General features: G+C 49.3%; 1 protein-coding gene across 1 annotated transcript in view; it reads left to right on the top strand.

The window, feature by feature from the left end:
* Window positions 1-2,178: 2,178 nt before the first annotated feature.
* The window catches only part of NRG3 (neuregulin 3), a 946,219-nt gene continuing 928,181 nt past the window's right edge, over window positions 2,179-20,216 (top strand). The window contains exons 1-2 of the mRNA XM_039911323.1: window positions 2,179-2,361; window positions 2,525-3,218. Of these exons, the coding sequence (XP_039767257.1) occupies window positions 2,179-2,361; window positions 2,525-3,218 (877 nt within the window). The remainder of the gene's footprint in view (window positions 2,362-2,524; window positions 3,219-20,216) is intronic.

The raw sequence follows: 20,216 nt of genomic DNA, 5'->3' as shown, positions 1-20,216 counted from the left end.
GGAACAGAGATTGGCACATAGTAAGCGCTTAACAAACACCATCCTCCTTATCATTAATGTCTGCTGAGGGACCTTGGGCAAGTCACTTGACTTCTCTGGGCCCCGGTCACCTCATCTGACAACGGGGGCTTGAGACGGCGAGCCTCGCCCTGAGCTGGGGGACCGTCTCCAAACCCATTTGCTTCTGTCCAGCCCAGAGGTCGGTATGGTGCCCGGCACCTAGTAAGGGCTTAACGAACGTCATCCGTTATTCTAGAAAGAAAGGGGTTCGTTCATTCAATCGTATTTATTGAGCGCTTACTCTGTGCAGAACACTGTACTGTTGGGACAGAGCCCCTGTCCCCATCGTGCTTGAGAAGCAGCGTGGCTCAGTGGAAAGAGCCCGGGCTTGGGAGTCAAGGGTGGTGGGTTCTAATCCCATCTCTGCCACTTATCAGCTGTGTGACTTTGGGCAAATCACTTCGCTTCTCTGTGTCTCAGTTCCCTCATCTGGAAAATGGGGATTAAAAGTGTGAGCTCCACGTGGGACAACCTAATTACCTTGTATCTACCCAGCGCTTAGAACAGTGCTTGGCACATAGTAAGCGCCTAACAAATGCCAATCCTATCATTATCGTTATTAGAACAGTGTAAGCCCGTCAAAGGGCAGGGACTGTCTCTATCTGTTACCGATTTGTACATTCCAAGCGCTTAGTACAGAGCGCTGCACATAGTAAGCGCCCTATAAATACTATGGACTGAATGGACAGTGCTTGGCACATAGTAAGCGCTTAACAAATACCCAAATTATTATTATTAGAACAGTGCTGGGCACATAGTAAGCGCTTAACAGCAGCGTGGGTCAGTGGAAAGAGCATGGGCTTTGGAGTCAGAGGTCATGAGTTCGAATCCCAGCTCTGCCACTTGTCAGGTGTGTGACTGTGGGCGAGTCACTTCACTTCTCTGTGCCTCAGTTCCCTCATCTGTAAAATGGGGATGAAGACTGTGAGCCCCACGTGGGACAACCTGATTCCTCTGTGTCTACCCCAGCGCTTAGAACAGTGCTCTGAACATAGTCAGCGCTTAACAAATACCAATTTTTTTTTTAACAAAGATCAAAATTATTATTAACGTGGGGCTCGCAGTGGCTGGGCGTCGCGGGTCCCGGAGCAGATGCCCGGCGCAGGGGTGGGCAGAGGTGGGCACGAGTGGGCAGGGCTGGGCAGAGGTGGACAGGGGTGGGCAGGGTTGGGCACGGGTAGGGAGGGGGGGGGCTGGGGTAGGCAGGGGTGGGCAGAGGTGGACAGGAGTGGGAAGAGGTGGGCAGAGGTGGGCACGGGTGGGAAGAGGTGGGCAGAGGTGGGCGGGCAGAGGTGGGCACGGGTGGGGAGAGGCGGGCAGAGGTGGGCAGGGGTAGGCAGGGGTGGGCAGAGGTGAACAGAGGTGGGCAGGGGTAGGCACGGGTGGGCAGAGGTGGACCGGGGTGGGCAGGGGTGGGCAGAGGTGGACCGGGGTGGGCAGGGGTGGGGAGAGGTGGGCAGGGGTAGGCAGAGGTGGGCAAGGGTGGGCACGGGTGGGCAGAGGTGGACCGGGGTGGGCAGGGGTGGGGAGAGCTGGGCAGAGGTGGACGGGGGTGGGCAGGGGTGGGGAGAGGTGGGCAGGGGTAGGCAGAGGTGGGCAGGGGTGGGCACGGGTGGGCAGAGGTGGACCGGGGTGGGCAGGGGTGGGGAGAGCTGGGCAGGGGTAGGCAAAGGTGGGCCCGGGTGGGAAGAGGTGGACGGGGTGGGCAGAGGCGGGCAGGGGCGGGCAGAGGCGGGCCCGGGTGGGCAGGGAGTTTCTCCGTCGCCCTGGCGGGGGCGCGGTGCTGCGTGTCCGGGCTGCGCACTGAGCAGGCTCCGGCGGCGCGGGTGGGAGGCGCTACCCCGGCCCGGACCCTCCGCCCAACCGCCCGGCCGCTCCGAGTCGGGCTGCGCCGCCGCCCCCGCTCCCGGCCCCGCAGCCCGAGCGGGAGCGCAGCGCCTCGCGCAGCGGCCCGGCCCGGTCCCGCCCGGTCCCGTCCCGCCCGGCCCGGTCCCGCCCCGGTCCCGCCCCGCCCCGCCCCGCCCCGCCCCGGCCCGCCCCGCCCCGCCGGGACCCCAACGGACCAGAGCGCGCGGGACCGGCCGCCCAGCCCGGCCGCGGGGCGAGGACCGGCCGGGGATGGTGCAGCGGAGGGGCGACGGGGATGCCCAGCCCGGGGCCGGAGACACCCCCGCCCAGCCGCTGAGCGCCCTCCGGCCGGGCGACCCGCCGGGCACGGGCCCGGGCACCGTCCGGGGCAGGGGCATCGGCCGCCGCCCCCGGCCCCCCATGCCCGAGGGGCCCCCCGGGGCCAGGGCAGCCGTCGCCCCCCGCGGGGATGAGTGAGGGGGCGTCCGCCTGCGCCCCCGAGGACGGGGGCTCCGGGGGCTCCGGGGGGTCCGGCGGGTCCGGGGGGTCCGGGGGGTCCGGGGGGTCCGGGGGGTCCGGGGGCGGCGAGGGGCCCGGGGGGCCCGGGGCGGCCGAGGGGTCGGGGGCCGAGCCCCCGAGGCGGGAGGTGCGGTGCTGCGGCGGGGGTCTGGTGTGGCACCGGCAGCAGAGCTGGCTGTGCGCGCTGCCCCTGCTGATGGGCGCCGTGGGCCTGGGGCTCAGCCTCATGCTGCTCCAGTGGATCGTGGCCGGCTCCGCCCCGGACTTCGTGCCCACCGACCTGCGCGGCTCCAAGGGCCTGGGCCAGGACCCCTTCTTCCTCTCCAAGCCCAGCGCCTTCCCCAAGGCCATGGAGACCTCCACGGCCGGCCCGGCCTCCTCCGCCCCGGCCGCCTCCTCCGGGACGCCCAACGGGATGGGCACCCGGCTGGGCCCCGCCACCCGCTCGCCCACCCGCTTCCCCGGGCACCGGGTGCCCATCCGGGCCGGGCCCCGCTCCACCCCGCCGCGCCAGCCGGCCGCCCCTCCGACGGCCGCCTCCGCCACGACGCCCCCCGGGGCCGCCGGGCCCCAGGGCTCCCGGCCCCCCCGGCCCGGGACCCCCGGCACCCAGCCGATGCCCAGCTGGCCCACTGCGGCATACGCTACCTCCTCCTACCTCCATGACTCCACTCCCGCCTGGACCCTGGCCCCCTCCCAGGATACCGCCTCCTCCTCGTCCTCGTCCTCCTCTTCTTCGCCCTCCACCACTTCCACCGCCTCGCCGGAGACCAGCACCAGCCCCAGATTCCGTAAGTAGAAGCTGAAGCTTTCCCGCCCTTCACCGACAGCCCCTTCTCCACCGCCTCCCCGCTCTCCCCGTCCTCAGGTGCGGGACACTTGCTGGTGGGGCGGTGAAATGCCAACGCGGGGAGGCTCTCGTTGCCCCCCACCCAAACCTCCCTGGACAGGTCGGATAAGCCATCCATCCATCCATCCATCCATCCATCCATCCATCCATCCATCCATCCATCCATCCATCCTTCCATCCATCCATCCATCCATCCATCCATCCATCCATCCATCCATCCATCCATCCATCCATCCTTCCATCCATCCTTCCATCCTTCCATCCATCCGGCCGGCCGGCCCCCTGTCCTCCGAAGAGTTAAAAGTCGGTGAAAACCCCTGCAGGAAAACAGGCAGCTTCGCACTTGGGCTCCTGGAACTCGACTCCCCTGAACAAAGGCGACGTTGCGAGGCTCCAAACTACACAACTAAATAACCCAGGCCGGCTGGGCCTGAGGGGCTGGAGAGAGGCCGCCTTAGAGCCTGCCCCCGGAAGGGTTAAGCGGGGGTGGGTGGTCGGGTTCATCTGAAGATGTCCTCCCTCTCCCCCCCCTCGCCAAAAATCTGACCACAGCCGGCAACCGACGCTGATTCTCTGACTCCTGAGATCGTTAAGCGGGAGATTATGTGCTAAGAGCTCTGCAGAGCGGGCAGTGCCGCTCCCGCTTTTCTGGCAGGGAGAGAGTTTTTCTACTCCGCCACGAAAACCGCTGCCCATTCCTAAAGGGACCCTCTCCCCAGTGCCTACCCCGCACCTTAGGGCCCACCGCTGCCCGCCGCCTTAATTCCCGAGAATTAACATTTTCTACCACAATCCTTTACTCCTAATCCCCCTCCCTCTCATCCCGCAATTCTCATTCCCCTTCCCGACAAACCCCCTCAGGAAAACCTGTTTAATCTGTCAATTGATCTGGATTGGTGACACTCTCTGCAACCTGTGAAGGTTATTCAGGACGTATGCCCCTGCCTGCCAGCTGAAGTTGGGTGCTGGGTTATCTCGTAAAAGGGTTTAATTATGGTGTCTTCATTTTGCGTTCCTTTCGAGATGGAAGATTTTTTTTTTAAAAAAAAACAACACAACCTGGAGTAGAGTCCTCCCTTTAACTCTTAGAGGTTTCTCTAAAGATTGTTAGATTGGAAGGGTTCCTCCGAAGGGCTCCGGGCTATTGGTTCCTTGTGACATACCAAGATTCATCTAATCTGGCAGGAGGACTGTGGTGTTGTAGTTATTAACACGGGGGTTTTTTCGTTTGGTTTTTGTTTTTTTCACTGAAGCTATTGGCCGATAAGCCCCAGGATAAAGAGTCCATATGCACAGCGAGCTGATGCTGTCAAGTGGAGGAGCAGGAAAGGGCTACAAATAGGGAAGGAGGTGGGGAAAGCTGTCACAAATCAGAGTAGCCAACAAGGCAGTAACGTGCTTCCACCCACATGTGGCGGCTTCGGGTGAGAGAGGTCTTTCCCCTTGCCCTCCTTCCGCCACCCCCAACCCCCTCCGCCGAGGGCACAGAGACCCTTCCCACCGCCCTCCTCCCCACCGGGGGCACTGAGGCCCGGCCTGGGATTGTGCCAGGGGAAAGGAGGGTGAGGGGAGAGCGCAGTGCCTCTGCTCGGTGGCTTGAGATGGGGGCGTCCAACATGCAGCCTTACACCCACCCCCCCACCCCCTCCTCTTTAATGCGTATATCGGGTACCGTGGGCGAGCTTCTGCTCTCCCTCTCTGGGCGAGATGTGCCCGGGAGATGTGGGGCCGCCTTCTGGCTTCTGGGGAGAAGAGGGGGGAAGAGAGAGAGAAGCTGGAATCCTCAGGGTTCCATTTCTAGGTCTTTAAAGGGAATTTCGGTGCCATTCCCCCCCATCTCCACTCCCTAGTAGAGGATGAAGAGCAGCCTGATTAATAAGTAACGATTGGCCGGCAGGATGCTCCTCCCGGAGCGGAGAGAGGCGGGGGGATCTGTAAATGTGTCAGCAATCACTTGGATTTATAAGCAGTATTTGCTTTATGCTGGCAGGGTAGATGTGGGTGTTTTCTACAGCTCAAGTGGATCGGGATTACGCTGTGAATGCGAGTGCCGTCGTGCAAACCCGAAGAAATTGACCTGTTTGAGGACGTTGATCGCTGAGATTATCATTAAAGGAAGATTAAATAGATTACATTAAAAAGGGATTTGAATTGATAGGGCATGTAATTTAAAGATAGGAAAACACTGATGTACTTTGCTGATTTCTCTAATTCTCCGAGGCAGCGGTACTAGAGGAGAAAAGGAATGCAGGCTTTATTCCATGAATTATCAATAGAGTTGCCCTGCTGCTTAAAAACAAAAATCAAAGAAAACAAAACCAAAAATGACCCTCAGTGCAGACACCCACGTTGGCTCACTTGCAGATTCGATGATTAGCGGGCCCGTGAGAGAAACCCGATTCCCCAGGTTCTAGGTTGTTTTCTGTCACCCGTGACTCCAGCTGTTACTAAGATGAAAGGCTTGTATCATCGTATGGTATCGTAGGCATACGAATGCAGCAAGCCAAGGATGTGTCCTGGCTTTGCAGACGGGGGTGGGGGTGGATTTAGAGGGGCCGAAGCATCTCCTATTCCATGGGACATTTAGAGGATTAAAGAATGAACATCCTTATGAGCTGCAGCGGGGGGCTGCTTTGGCCAAGGACAGACTGCTTCATCCAGGCAGGAATATATTGGAAGGGGTAATAGACGGTGCTTCTTCTTGCAAACAGACCGGCTTTTGCTACTGGGCATGCTCAGGTCTGGCTGCTTGTAGCAATTCTCTCCAGGGGGTAAGAGGAAAAGACAGAGACTGGGGATTTTGAGGGGGAAAAAAAATCTACCGAGGGGTAAGGAAGGAAAAGGTGTAATTAGCAGAGGAAAGAATCATCCATATGAATCGGACCTTCCTTGTGTCCTCCCACCGCCTCCAGCTGTCAAGCGTTTTCAGACTCAATCCCTGTACTGTACCAGGTGCTTTCCAAATCTCTGCTCCTTCCTGCTTCCACTCTTCAACATCTCGCCCCGTAATTGGGAAAGTCGTTCTGTCTGCTCACCCTCAGGATTTTAAAGTTTGTTGCTACCAGGGCCTGCCTTCCAGCCGATGGACCTTATCTAAGTCACTCGGGCAAGAAGACAAATTCTCCCACGGAAAGTGTGTTTGGTCCCTGCCGTGGAACCAGCGATCTGCCGATAGGTCGGGGCAGGGAAAAAGACATCGTCACATGCTTGGATCGGGAAGGAACGGCCTCCTTCGTGGGTGCTTTATCGGAACCGCCTTTGAGGTGTTCAGATTTGAACTGTCTTTGTGGAATACAATCTGCCCGTTCAGTTACTGAGAAATCTGAAGAACCATCCCGCTCCCAAGGACTGTGGTGGGAGTGCGAAGAGGAGAACGGGGGCCTCGGTTGAAATGCTCCTGGGTATTGCACTAGGACAGTTTGGTGGCTAGGCTGGCCCTTTCCCCTGGAGTCTGGGAGGCCACATCACAGTCGCAACCTGGAGCTCTGGGGAAGGGCTACACTGCTCCTGGGGCTGGAAAAAATCTCCTGAGGAGCTCTCCTCAAATCCATGCCGGCAAAACTCGGATCGATTTCCCACTTTCATTTTGAATTGAACGATTCATAATTCTGGTTTAACGTGGATGCATTTTGGACGCATTTGGTCTCCCGGGGTCATTTTAAGCTTCATAAATCTACATGGCAGGTCTAGAAGATCCCGTGTGTAAGGACAGTCGGTGTCCACCCTCTGACCAGTCTAGATCTAGCCAGATATTTGGTATGGGAAAGGGAGACTTCAACCATGTATGATGGGGAAAAAGAAAGATGCAGTCATCCTGATTGATACTACTTCTAAAATCCACCCCGAGAGCTGTTATTGCAAACACGTGCTTCACACGGAGTAGGGGGATTTTCTTGGTCTAAAAGTGGGTGATTGAAGCCTTTCTCCTGGGACTGGGTATATGATACGGATCTGGTCTGCAGTCGAATGACTAATACAAGTTTAGATTGGAACCGAGTAAAGGTTAAGGTTCTCGGAGGCTGTCCCTGCTCTGCAGTAGACTGATCCCACTCACGCTCTCACTCCTTTGGCCACTTATCAGTCATTGGTTCTGAATGACCTCTGTTAACTATTTCTCCTCTTAGGGAACCCCTCATCTGTCAATCGATCAATGGTATTTTATTGAATGCTTACAGTCTACGCCGCATTGTACTAAGCATTTGGGAGGGTACAGTCCAACAGAGTTGGAAGACGCGGTGCCTGCCCACGGTGAGCTTAGTTGACAATGGGAGACAGAAATTGATGTAAATAAATAATGATCTAACACATTGTAGGTGTTGTAGCAGAGCTATTCTAATTGAAATGAACAGAGTTGTTTCTTCAGCACCACACCTTGCCACCTTCTTTTTTCTTTCCTCCTCCAGTACTCATTCTGACACTCTTGCTTATCCATCCTCAGTCTGGCACCACCTCGAGAGATGCTGAGGAACGTCAGAGAGATTGCTGGTGTGGGGTTCAAGTTTGCTCTCTCTCATCTCTGAACCTCATTTCTAGGTCTTCACCAAAATGAGGTGCCAAATTGTGGATGGGAAGCCTTTCCTTGAATCGCAAGTGTCAGGGCAGAGACCATATTCTACCTTCCGATGTGTTTAAAGACAAAATTTGGCCTTGGTTTTGGGAGGGAACGAATAAAGTGTCAGTGGGACCCTTTCCCCTTGGTGTTTTAATTGACTGTTTCATTCCACTATAGAAAATGAAAGTCCCCATTTTACATCTATGGAACCATTTCACCTTTTGATTTTATACATTTCTCAATTACAAAATGCTGCTATATATATATATAAAGAAATGCCCACACTATTTAAAAAGTCCAAACTTGCATCTTTAGGGAAAATAACCTACTTGGGTTGACAGAGGAGGAAAGGGAGTACCAAATCGATGACCAGTGGCAGCAGTATAAGCCACAGACCTGGAGAGTTCCTTAAAAGTAGGTACATCTCCTAGAATTTCAGCAAGTTCTCGGTGTTTACTTTGGAGAAAATGCTTAGTGAGGTCACTCTCTTCCTAACAAAGGTTCCTGAAACGCATAAACTTGAGTGAGTTCGGCGGTGACTATGGTACGCTGAGAAGGCTCTGGGCAGGTGAACTGGAGCTGCCAGGTTTTTTTAATGGTATTTGTAAAGCACTTACTATGTGTCAAACACTGTTCTAAACGCCGGAGTAGGTTCAAGTTAATTCGCTCAAAGTCCCTGGCCCGTATGGGGCTCACAGTCTGCATTTCCTAGGGTTCTGAATGTTTACAGGTATTAGAGAAGCAGCGTGGCTCAGGGAAAGAGCCCGGGCTTGGGAGTTAGAGGTAATGGGTTCGAATCCCGGCTCTGCCACTTGTCAGCTGTGTGACTGTGGGCAAGCCACTTAACTTCTCTGTGCCTCAGTTACCTCATCTGTAAAATGGGGATTAAGACTGTGAGCCTCACGTAGGACAACCTGATTACCCTGTATCTACCCCAGCGCTTAGGACAGTGCTCTGCACTTGGTAAGCGCTTAACAAATACCAACTTTATTATTTCCTAGGTCCAGTTGAAGCCTGCACTCATGGTGCCCCAAATTCTTTAAGCCAAGATAACTTTTTGTATTGATGCCATACCTGCTTTACAACCGCATTAAGAAATATAAAATGGTCTTTCTACTAAAGCATGTTTAGCTATCAAAGTTGGAGGTAGATGGGAAATAGTTTTGACAAAAGTGGATCCATTCGACTGAGTGTTGAATTGGTTTCCGGATTCTATTTTCCCCTTCTCCCGGGCAATGAAAGACAAATGCCTATATAATCTCTTGTATTTGGGTCTGAGTCACCCTCAGCACTGTGCACGCTTATTATCTTATCTTCAGTGTTTAGAACAGTGCTTGACACATAGTAAGCACTTAACAAATACCACTACTATCTCTGTTGTGATAGGTAATGCACATAAGCACAACTGTTCACTGATGAAAGGGTTCTGAATGTTTGCAGGTATTCAGCATTAGTCACCTGTGACGGCTCTTGAACTAAAAAGAGGTGTGTAATCCTTCCAGAGCCTGAGTGGGAGCGAAGAGGCAGAGCTGCCCTGTAAAATTCTTCTATGGGATTTAACGTGTGTGTGTGTGTGTGTGTGTATGTATGTGTGTGTGTTGGGGGGGGGGGGGGGGCGGGAGAGGGGAAACGGTGCCTAGTCCTTGTTCTCACGCTGCATACAGTTAGCCTTTAGCCCTTCGGAACTTTGTCTCACTTCCATCGATCTCCAAACATGGCTTCCCTGGATTCTTTGCATAGTCTTTGTGACAATCGTAAAAGATAAGAGAATATTCATGAGGGAAAATCTGCAAATGAGTTAATTGTCAAGGGGAGCTGCCTTATGCACTGGTTTTGGCAAAAAGGGCAGTGACTATATCTGACCATTCTGTGCCTCTGGGGCTAGGGAGCCTTTTGAGACACAGGAAATGTGGGAAAGGTGTGTGCTTGAACCATCTCTCCTGGATGGAATGCTATTTTGATGTAGTCCACAGTGAGGTCTGAAATCTAAGAGAGTTCCCAAACTGTGGAGTTCTTTTAGATTCAGGTGTGCAGAATGTACACCATAGAATATTTCCATTACATTACCAGTTTACAGACTTCTCTTAAATGCTTGAGGTGGGGTGGCGTGGGGTGGGGGGGATGAGTTAACATTTTTAACCCATGTTTACAAAATCTTTACCTTTTGCAATAGAATGGACATCTGTTATTTACAGTGTGAGGCACTACCCGAATGTAAAGACGGGAGAATATTTTGGCAGATACTTCTATAGCATGTTTTCTCTTCTCTCTTCCCCACCTCTCCTCCTACCCCCCAGCCTTTTCTGCAAACTTGTAGCAGTTTCTGGAGTGAGTGTTGCAGAGAAGCCAGAAGACTGGGGGTTAGCACCATGTTTCGCTCTCTGCTACTTCAGCATCAGGGATGGGATGACTGGGTCGGAAACATGAGGATCCAAAGACTTTCTTTGATTTAAATTGACAGATGTAAACTCTTCCTATAAAGAAAATGAGACCATCACTTCAGCTGCCATTGCAGCCTTCCTACAGGAAAGGCTTTCAGGTGAATAAAGGCAGAAAGTGGGTGAAGGTAAGAAGATAAGCACCTCAACAGTCTCAGACCGTTATTTCCAGTCCTATTCCAGTGCCTTGAAAGCAGTTCAGTCCATTGTCCATTGTCCATGTCCATTTGTCCATTCAAATCCCAAGTCTAGATGTCCATGAGATCATCTGGTCCAGTCTCTTGTTGCCAGGCAAGTGTAATTCAGCAGAACCTGTAGACAGAACAAAGGACTGAGAAAAGTCTCACTTTTTCTTTCCCAAACCAGAGCTGAAATGAAAGAACTTTCCTTTCAAATCAATGAACAATGGTCTTTATTGAGTGTTTACTGTGTGCAGAGCATTGTACTAAGTGCTTGAGAGAGTATAATACAATAGAGTTGGTAGACATACTCCCTGCCCACAAGAAGCTTACAGTCTAGAGGGGGAGATGGATATTAAAATAAATTATAGATAGGGGAAATGATAGAATGTAAGGATTTGTGTATTAATGCTGTGGGGCTGAAGGTAGGGTGGATATCAAATGCTTAAATGGTACAGATCCAAAGGCATAGGTGATTCAGAAGGGAGAGTGAGTAGGGGAAAAAGAGGGCTTAGTCAGGAAAGACCTCTTAGATTAGAGGGGGTTTTAGGAAGGTTTTAAAGATGGGGCAAGTTGTGGACTGTCAGATGTGAAGGGGGAGGGAGTTCCAAACCAAAAGAAGGACATGGCCAAGTGGTCAGGGGCAAAAAAGATGAGATCAAGGTACATCGAGTAGGTTGACAGTAGAGAAGCTGAGTATGCAGTTTAGATTGTGGTGGGAAATCAGTGAGATGAAGTGGGAGGGGGAGAAATGATTTAGTGTCTTAAAGCCGAAGGTATGGAATTTCTGTTAGAGGTGGAGGTGAATGGGCAACCGCTGGAGGTTTTGGAGGACTGGGGAGCTATGGAATAAACTTTTTTTAATAGAATGATCTGGGCAGCAGAGTGACATATCGTGACATATTGCCTGGAGAGGGGAGAGACAGGAGGTAGGGAATGTCAGTGAGGAGGCTGATGGAATAGTTGAGAGAGGATATGATAAATGATTGGATCAATGCAGTAGCAGTTTGGATGGGGAAGCAGCAGCTGATTTTAGCCATGTGGTAAAGATAAAAGGACAGGATTTGGTGACAATGAAAAGGTGTATTGAGTGAGAGGCATAGGATGAGGCTAATGCTAAGGTTTGGGCTTGTGAGGTAGGGAGTGTTGTGGGAAACTCAGTGGGATGGAGGTTGGGTTGGAACATGAGGAGTTTTGTTTTGAACACATTTAGTTGGAGGTGTTGGACATCCAAATAGAGATGTCCTAAAAGCTGGAGGAAATGTGAGGCTGCAGATAAAGAGAGAGGTCAGGGCTTGAGATGTGGATTTGGAAATCATTCACATAGTGATGTCCTGTGACGGGAGGAATTGGGAGATTGCAGAAAGGGAGAGAGATCAAGCCTGGAGAGATAGGTTTGGGAATCGCCTGCAAAGAGATGGAAGTTGAAGCCACGGGAACAAAAGAATTATGCAAGGGTGAGGGTGGAGTGGGGAATAGAAGAGGACCCAGAATTAAACCTTGAGGAACTTTAAAGCAGTCAATCACCTTGCCCCCTTCTACCTCACTTTACTGCTCTCCTACTACCACCCAGCCTGCACACTTCACTCCTCTAATGCCAACCTACTCACTATACCTGGATCTTGTCTATCTCACTGCCGACTTCTCGCTCACGACCTGCCTCTGGCCTGGTGCACCCTCCCTGTTCCTATCTGACACATAATAATTCTCCCCCACCTTCAAAGTGTTATTGGAGGCACCTCTCCTCCAAGAGGCCTTCCCTGACTAAGCCCTCATTTCCTCTTCCCATTCCCTTCTTCATCACCCTGCTTTGCTCCCTTTATTCACCCCTCCCTCTAAACCTCAGCACCTATGTACATATCCAAGGTTTATTTCTCTTAATGTCTGTCTGCCCCTCTAGATTGTGAACGTATTGTGGGCAGGGGATGTGTCTACCAACTCTGTGGTATTGCATTCTACCCAGTGCCTAGGACAGTGCTCTGTACACAGTAAGTGCTCAATAAATAAGATTGATTGATTGAGGGACTCCCATAGAGGGTGCAAAAGAGCCTGTCGTTGTTGAGAGGATGGATCTGTTCTTGTAATCATTAGAGATAAAGAAAATCAGTCCTTTCACAAATTATCCTTAAAAAGGCAAGTTGTCAGAATTTCTAATCAGTGTGGAAAGTTTACCTCTGGCTTTAAGTGAACATTGTGTATCCCACTCTGATGTTCACCTTGACAACAGGTAGACCAAAATTCCTAGGGGTTCATCTAAAAATTCTGCTCCTTGCTACAGCTGATCTGAGGAATGATCATACTACTGCTTTCTACTTTTCTAGGTCTGCCCTTTCAGGACACACACACTACATATTAGCCTCTGAATTGTTTGTCTGGTGGTGCTTCTAGAGTGCACTGACCTTCTATAAAAGTTATCCAGAGAAGGAAATAGCTGTTAAAGTCACAGCCCCCACCTTAAGTCCTTATTTAGGTTAACCAACTCAGAGAGTAAAAACTTTCCCTATTGTGTTTAAAATCTTGGTAATGATAATTGTGATACTTATTAAGCTCTTACTATATGTCAGGCACTGGATTAAATGCTAATGAAGATATAGATAACCTGAATGGTTACAGTCCCAGTCCCCCACAAAACTCACAGTTGAAATGAGAGAGAGAGAGAACAGGTATTGAATCTCCATTTTACAGATGAGGAAAACGAGGCACCGAAAAATTAAATAAGTTGCCGAAGGTCAGGCAAGTGGAATAGTCAGGATTATGACCCAGACCCTCTGACTTCCAGGCCTGCTGTATTTCTACTAGATCACACTTCTTCTTTTGCTGCCTTCCCTATCCCAACCCAATCCCAGGGGCCACATCAGTGTGTAAGTGAACCAATGAGTGCCAGTGCAGAATGCAGGCACTCAGAAAACTAACCTCGAAGTAGTGGGATTTTTGTCTAATTTGGAGAAAAAAATAAGCATTTCTTTATCAGTAGTCAAAATAAACTGGTCTCCCAATTTGGATTCCCAGACAAAGGGCCCAAGCCCACCAAGATATACCTATGAATTCCACTTTAATATGTTGGAGTGTTTCTTGATTGCCAGTTGTTACCAGATAGAGGGGCTGTAGCACTGTGTAACAGAAAGCCATTAAATTAATATTAATAGGAAAAGCCTCTTTTTTTGAGCAGATCTAATCACTCTCACTGATGTCCGCATTTATATAGCAAGCCGTCGGCCTGGGGTGGCATTATCTGCTCGAAATATCTTCAACTCCGGTGTTCCTGGTTTGGGAAGGATTCTCTTCTTGGAAATTATTTGGAAAGGAATCAGAGGCCCATCGGGGCTTAATGAAATCAATTGCCAAAGCCTCCTTTCTACAATGCTTTGCACCGAACCTGCAAAGTGATGTAGGGGGAGGCCAGTGCAGCGCTCGTGCTTTGCCGCACGGCCCCATTCATATTCCGTGATGATCCATGATGAAATGCCTCTTTCTAGGATGCACTGCAAAAGGCTGACTGCTGCAAAGCCCAAGAGTGTTGATTACTCTAAGTGACTCGGTAACTCTGAAAAGTTAACCCCACCCCGTAAAGGTGAATTGAAATGCATCAAATGCAATCGTATAGAAGTCGCCACTAAAATCAAACTCAATCCTTCTGGTTAGATGGTATTTGACCCTCATTTGTCCCAGCTCCTAAACGGACACCTCTGCCAAAATCAGAGCTGTGACCGATATTCAAGCTGATTGGAGGTGAGAGAAATGATAAGATACTGTTAACAGTTCTGAGTAAGTTTGCAAGGGTAGAATAGGGCTGTTGTCTGAAGGTTATGCTACTGAAATTAACCCACGTTATTCATTAGAGAAGCAGCGTGGTTCAGTGGAAAGAGCCCGGGCTTGGGAGTCAGAGGTCATGGGTCCGTATGCCGACTCTGCCCCTTGTCAGCTGTGTGACTATGGGCAGGTCACTTCACTTCTCTATGCCTCAGTTCCCTCATCTGTAAAATGGGGGTGAAGACTGTGAGCCTCACGTGGGGCAACCTCATTCCCCTGTGTCTCCCCCAGCGCTTAGAACAGTGCTCTGCACATAGTAAGCACTTAACAAATACCAACATTATTATTCAATCGTGTTTATTGAGTGCTTTCTGTGTGCAGAGCACTGTACTAAGTACTTGAGAAAGTACAACACAACAAGCAGACACATTCCTGCCCATAACGAGCTTAAAGTCTAGAGGGGGGAGAAAAATATCAGAGCATATACCTCAATTACAGATATGTACATATGTGCTGTGGGTCTGGGAGGGGGAAAACCGAAGGGAGAAAGTCAGGGTGACACAGAGGGAGTGAGAGAAGAGGAAAGCTGGGGTGGCGTGGGGTGGCTAGTCTGGGAAGGGCCTCCTGGAGGAGATGTGCCTTCAATAAGTCTTTGAAGCCGGGGAAAGTGTCAGATTTGAGGAAGGGAGGATATGCCAGGCCAGAGGCAGGAGGTGGTCCAGGGGTCAGGGTAAGACAGGTGAGATTGAGGCACAGTGTGAAGATTAGCACTGTGTTGTAGAAGGAGAGTAGGGGGGTGAGGTAGGAGTGGGCAAGGCGTTGGAGTGCTTTAAAACCAATGGTGAGGAGCTTTTGTTAGATGTGAAGGTGGATGGGCAACTACTGGAGTTATTTGAAGTGACATGTCCTGAACATTTTTGTAGAAAAAGATCCAGACAGCAGAGTGAAATATGGCCTGGAGTGGCGAGAGACAGGAGGCTGGGAGGTCAGCAAAGGAGGCTGATGCAGCAACCCAGGTGGGATAAGTTGAGTTAGTGTATTAACGTGGTAGCAGTTTAGGTGGAGAGGAAAGAGCAGATTTTAGTGATGTAGTGAAAGTGGGACCAACAGGATTTAATTGTTGTAGTCTCCCAAGTGCTTAGTATAGGGTTCTGCCTCCTGTAAGCACTCAGTAAATACCGTTGGTTGATTGAGCGCTTATTGTATGCTGATGACTCTACTAAGTCTTGGAAGAGTAAAATACATAAAATACAACAGATCTGGTAGACATGTACCCTGCCCACAAGAAGCTTATAGTCTATAGGGGAACGTTTCACTTTGTGTAATAGTCATCTAAAAGAATGGCTATGCAATGGTAGTGTTTAGTGTGTCCAGACTCTTGGTGGCATGGGTGAGAAGTTAGAAAAACAAATCATAGAACTACTCTGATGGAAAGTAGGACTGTTTTCTTTTCACTGTGAATTGTGTTTTTGATTCTGTTTACCATCTAGAAGAGACAACAACCCTTTTCTAGAAAGATCTGGGGGACCAGAGTGGCCCATTTTAATTCCACTGCCTCTCCCAGTGACTTTGTGCCTAGCAGCATATTGAATGGACCAAGAGGGCAGAGGCTAGAGGTAGGAAGAATCAGTGCCACTCTCGGTCTCTGCTCTCAGCACCTTACCCTGGGAGTGGACCTTGGTGTCTGCCTGGACCCCACTTCTTTCTAAATTTCCCCTACTCCTCACTGAACCTCAGTGCTGCATTACTGACTGGCTATAGCCTAGGTGAAGGTGCAGCCAGTGAGCCATAGGTGTTGGGGATGAATCAGCCATTTGGACCACTGAAGGGAAAGCAGGTGTGCACTCTGTTCTCCCTCCCTTTTTCTCTAGGGCCCTGGAAACCTTAGGACCAAGTCAGCACTCTAAGTCCAGAATGAAGGGCACCTCCCTGAGTCTGGTTGGGAGAAAGGCAGGGTAATAATAATAATTATGGTATTTTTAAGCACTTACTATGTGCCAAGCACTGTCCTAAGTGCTGGAATAGTTACATGGTAATCAGGTTGTCCAACATGGAGCTCACAATCTTCATCCCCATTTTACAGATGAGGTAACTGAGGCACAGAGAAGTTAAGTGGCTTTCCCAAGGTCACACAGCAGATAAGTGGCAGAGCTGGGATTAAAACCCATCACCCTTGACTCCCAAACCTGGGCTCTTTCCACTAAGCCAAGCTGCTAGAGGAAGTAGCTTTCATCTAGTGTCCACTTGCAGCGGTGCTCTATAATTGGTGTTTGGGAAGTCTATAGTAAAGAAATTATGCCCTCAAAAGAAAGTTTGTGCTCTAACAAAAGTGACAACGGGGATAGAGGGGACTAGGAAACCAGGCAGAGCAGACAAGAGTGTAAAAAGAAAGGGACTAAGGCAAGGGAAGAACAATGCTAGAGGAGGGATGAAAAAGGAAAAAAAAAGCATAAACAATACCAAACTAACCCTCTAGCTGGTAGGGTGGACAGAGAGAACAGAGCCAGATGGAGGGAGATGCAAGACCCACCAAGTAACAGGCTACAAGGAGAAGATAGCCAGGACTCAAGTGATGCTGGGGGAGAAGAGTCAAGAAAGGAGGCTCAGAGGAGCCCACTCTAGGGAACAGAGAGGCAAGGATCCAGGGAGAAGATGAGTAGATGAATGGTAAAAAGGGAGAGAATTGGGATTTTCAAGAACAATAGGGATCTAGGTGGGCAGGAGGGGAGGTGTGTTATGTGAGAGGAGACAACAAGGAGGTTTTCCTGGAATTTTGGAAAAACGCCTCAGCAGACTTAGTTTCATCAGGAAGGTTTTCTATTTTGGAACTCTACTGTCCCCAGCAGCCCTGCTCAATGTTTACAAATCATTTCTCCCCTGGGACATAACCCTGAAGATGAGTTCACGGAGTGCTAGAACTCTTTGTGGGTCCAGAGGTGAAGCTATCTCCCAGATGTCCTCTGGTTTGCCATATCACTTGAGTTTTCTTCATTGTGTCTTTTAAAACTCATTTTTCTGTCCAGCCTTGCTTTTTATTACCTCAATTTAGTGCACCATATGGCAGCTGTTTTGGTTAACTGCTGCCATCCATTTTCTTCACCTGTGTTGTCCGGGAGATAAGGTTGCCTAGTGGAAAGGTCACAGCTCTGCCATTGACCCGCTGGGTGACCTTGGGCAAGTCATTTATCCTTTTCATGTTTCCATTTACTCATCTGGTTAATGGGGATAAAATGCCTACTCTCCTTTCAGTGGGCAGGTTGTCTGTCAGAAAGTTCAAGAAGGAAACATTAAAGAGGTAGAAGCAAGAGTAGTCCTGGGAACTACAGGTAACAAAAATAATGGTGCAGCGAGGGGCAGTTTGTACCTGTTCAGGTATAAAAAGATGTTAAAAAGATAGGCAGTCATTTATTGGTCTTTTCAAACTCATCTGTACATTTGGCTAAGCACTCACAGTCATTCTTGAAGCAGTCAGTCAATTGCATTTATTGTAGCACACTTACTATATGCAGAGCACTGTGCTAACTGCTTGGGAGGGGACAGATATATATATGCACATGCTCTGAATTTGTCTCAAAAATCAACCAATAAAAATCATGAAATGCCAACAATCCTAAATGTATTTTTTCTCACATAGGTACACATATATGAACATATGTATAGGTGGCAGATATACATATCTGTGTGAGTGTATGAAATAGCACATAAAGGACTTTTGGCATTTAGTGTTTTATATTAGTTGATTTTTTGAGACAAGTTCAACAAATGTTACTCATCAGGAAGCATTTAAAACAGTTCTTCCCCATGCAGCTTTTTTTTCCAGTGCAGCTGTTAACATTTTTTAACATGTGAGCCATTTCTATTCCCAGGGTTGCTCTCCCTTAATTACTGCCTCTAGTCTGAAGTTTGTTTTTGACCTAGAATATCTTTGTGTAGTTACTCTAGTTTTGATTATTGGTTTCTACTGCAGCCAAGGAGCTGGTTGGCATAATGGATGTTGGACCTATGAGCAACAGAATCCAACCTGTAGTCAGTTAATTTACTGATACAAATAGATGGTGCAGCTGCTGTTATATTTCTTCCACGAGGCATCGAGCATAGTTTTTTCATGAGTTTTGAACAGGGAATCAAACAATCAGGAGTATTTATTGAGAGTGAAGCATTGTACTAAACACTGGGAGAGTTCATAAGAAGCAAGGTGTGTTCCTTTGCCCTCAAGGAGCTAACAACATAATGAAGGAGCAGACAGATAAAAATTGTTTATGAACAATGAGAGCAGGAGGAAGTAAGGATATAAGAAGTATTGTACAAATATATGATGAAGCGGCTGAATAACTGAATATATAAATAAAACTATGCATGTATGTACAAGTGCTGAGGATAGGAATGAAGCAAGTGAGGGCTAAGTGTGATTGATGGATCCATCCCAGATGTATCAACCTAACAGGAAAAGCTTCCTGAAGGAGGTGGGGTTTTAGGAAAGCTTAGGAATTCAGCTTCCTTTTCCCATTTGTTGACTTCTGCTGAGTTCTTCCTTGCAGTTGATGCAAATGAATTAGCACAGGCCTCCTGCTTTATTGCTCTTCCCTACCCATGCCATCAAATTCTCTCTCCTGCTCCCTGGACAGATTCCTTCCTGGAAAAGTAGCATGGGCTAGTGGAGAGAGCACGGTCCTGGGAGTCAGAGAATCCGGGTTCTAATCCTGTCTCTGCCAAATGCTTGCTGTAGGACCTTGGGCAAGTCACTTCATTTCTCCTGTCTCCCTCCTACTTAGACTGTGAGCCCCTTGTGGGACAGGGACTCTATCCAACCTAATTCATTGTATCTACCCCAGTGCTTAGAAGAGTTTTTGACACATAGTAAGAGCTTAGCAATTATCTCCAGCTATGTGGAAACTGCAGTCCTGGAAACCCCCTGAACATCCTGAAATAGAAATGCTTTAATGTCGAGACTGTTGAGTTCTCAAATTACTCACTGACTTGTTCAACTTGGTGAGGTCTATTGGCAAGAAGTGTCTTGGGGAGAGAGCATGCATGATGGCAGATTTCTGCAGTGTCCCAGTTGTGATGGCCTGATTAATGCCCACTTCTGGAAATCTCCATGAGCTCTGGCCCAAGCAGACTTAGGGTGATTATAAATACTGGGAATAACCACTTTCCTGGGGAAGAGTGCCCATGTGCTGGAGTATCCATCCATTTTGCTTCTCCCTCTCCAGCTGTTTGCCTTTTTCACTATTGGCAGCTTTCAGCCAGAGGATGTTCAGGGAAATTGAGGAAATTGATACTTGGATTAGCCAGTTCTGTTCTGCGGTAGTGAAGTTGGCAGGTGGTGAAGGTGGAAACTACTAGGCAAAAGGAGGCAAGAGGATTCATATGGAGTTCAACTATCTTGATCCCCTTTAGCAACCAAACTTAGTCTTATAGAATTCGGGTTGAATTATCTGCCCTTTGGTAGTAATTGTCTAGAAGGTAAAAGCTGACTGGAGGATCTGGGTAAACATTGATTGTTTGTGTCTGTCTCTTTTATTTTTAATTCTCTTTTCTTTCCCTTGACAGATGTAGAGCTTAGTAGCCAGCTGAGGGTCTGTTGTTACAAAGTGAACCTACAGTCATGAAAGTCAGCAAATTCTAAAAATAGACACAGGATGACTCCTGAGGCATTTGTAGCTCTCACAAAAAATTTTCACTGGGGAACATATTCGGTCCTACTGAATTCTAGATATCATTAAAATATTTCCCCCACCTAAGGATAAGTCTGTATAGATACTGATTCTTGTGATTGCTTAAAGAAAACACTTTTTTTCCCTGAAAAATGAAGAAAATTAAAATGACATTAAACCCTGGTATAGATAGGAATCAATCACCTAGAACCACCCTGGATATTTTGATTCAATTCTCTGCAGTTTGGAGTCATTCTGCTGGAATAAGAGCTTGAGAATAATAGTCATAGAGCATTTGATCCCAGTGATTAGTGAGAAAGCTAAGCATTAGGCATTTGGGAGGGCTGGATTGTTTTGTAAACA

The sequence above is a fragment of the Ornithorhynchus anatinus genome, chromosome 3, assembly GCF_004115215.2.
Source record: "Ornithorhynchus anatinus isolate Pmale09 chromosome 3, mOrnAna1.pri.v4, whole genome shotgun sequence".
NCBI classification, from domain to species: domain Eukaryota; kingdom Metazoa; phylum Chordata; class Mammalia; order Monotremata; family Ornithorhynchidae; genus Ornithorhynchus; species Ornithorhynchus anatinus.
Note: the sequence above shows the minus strand (reverse complement) of the source record. Positions and strands in the feature narration are given on the sequence as shown.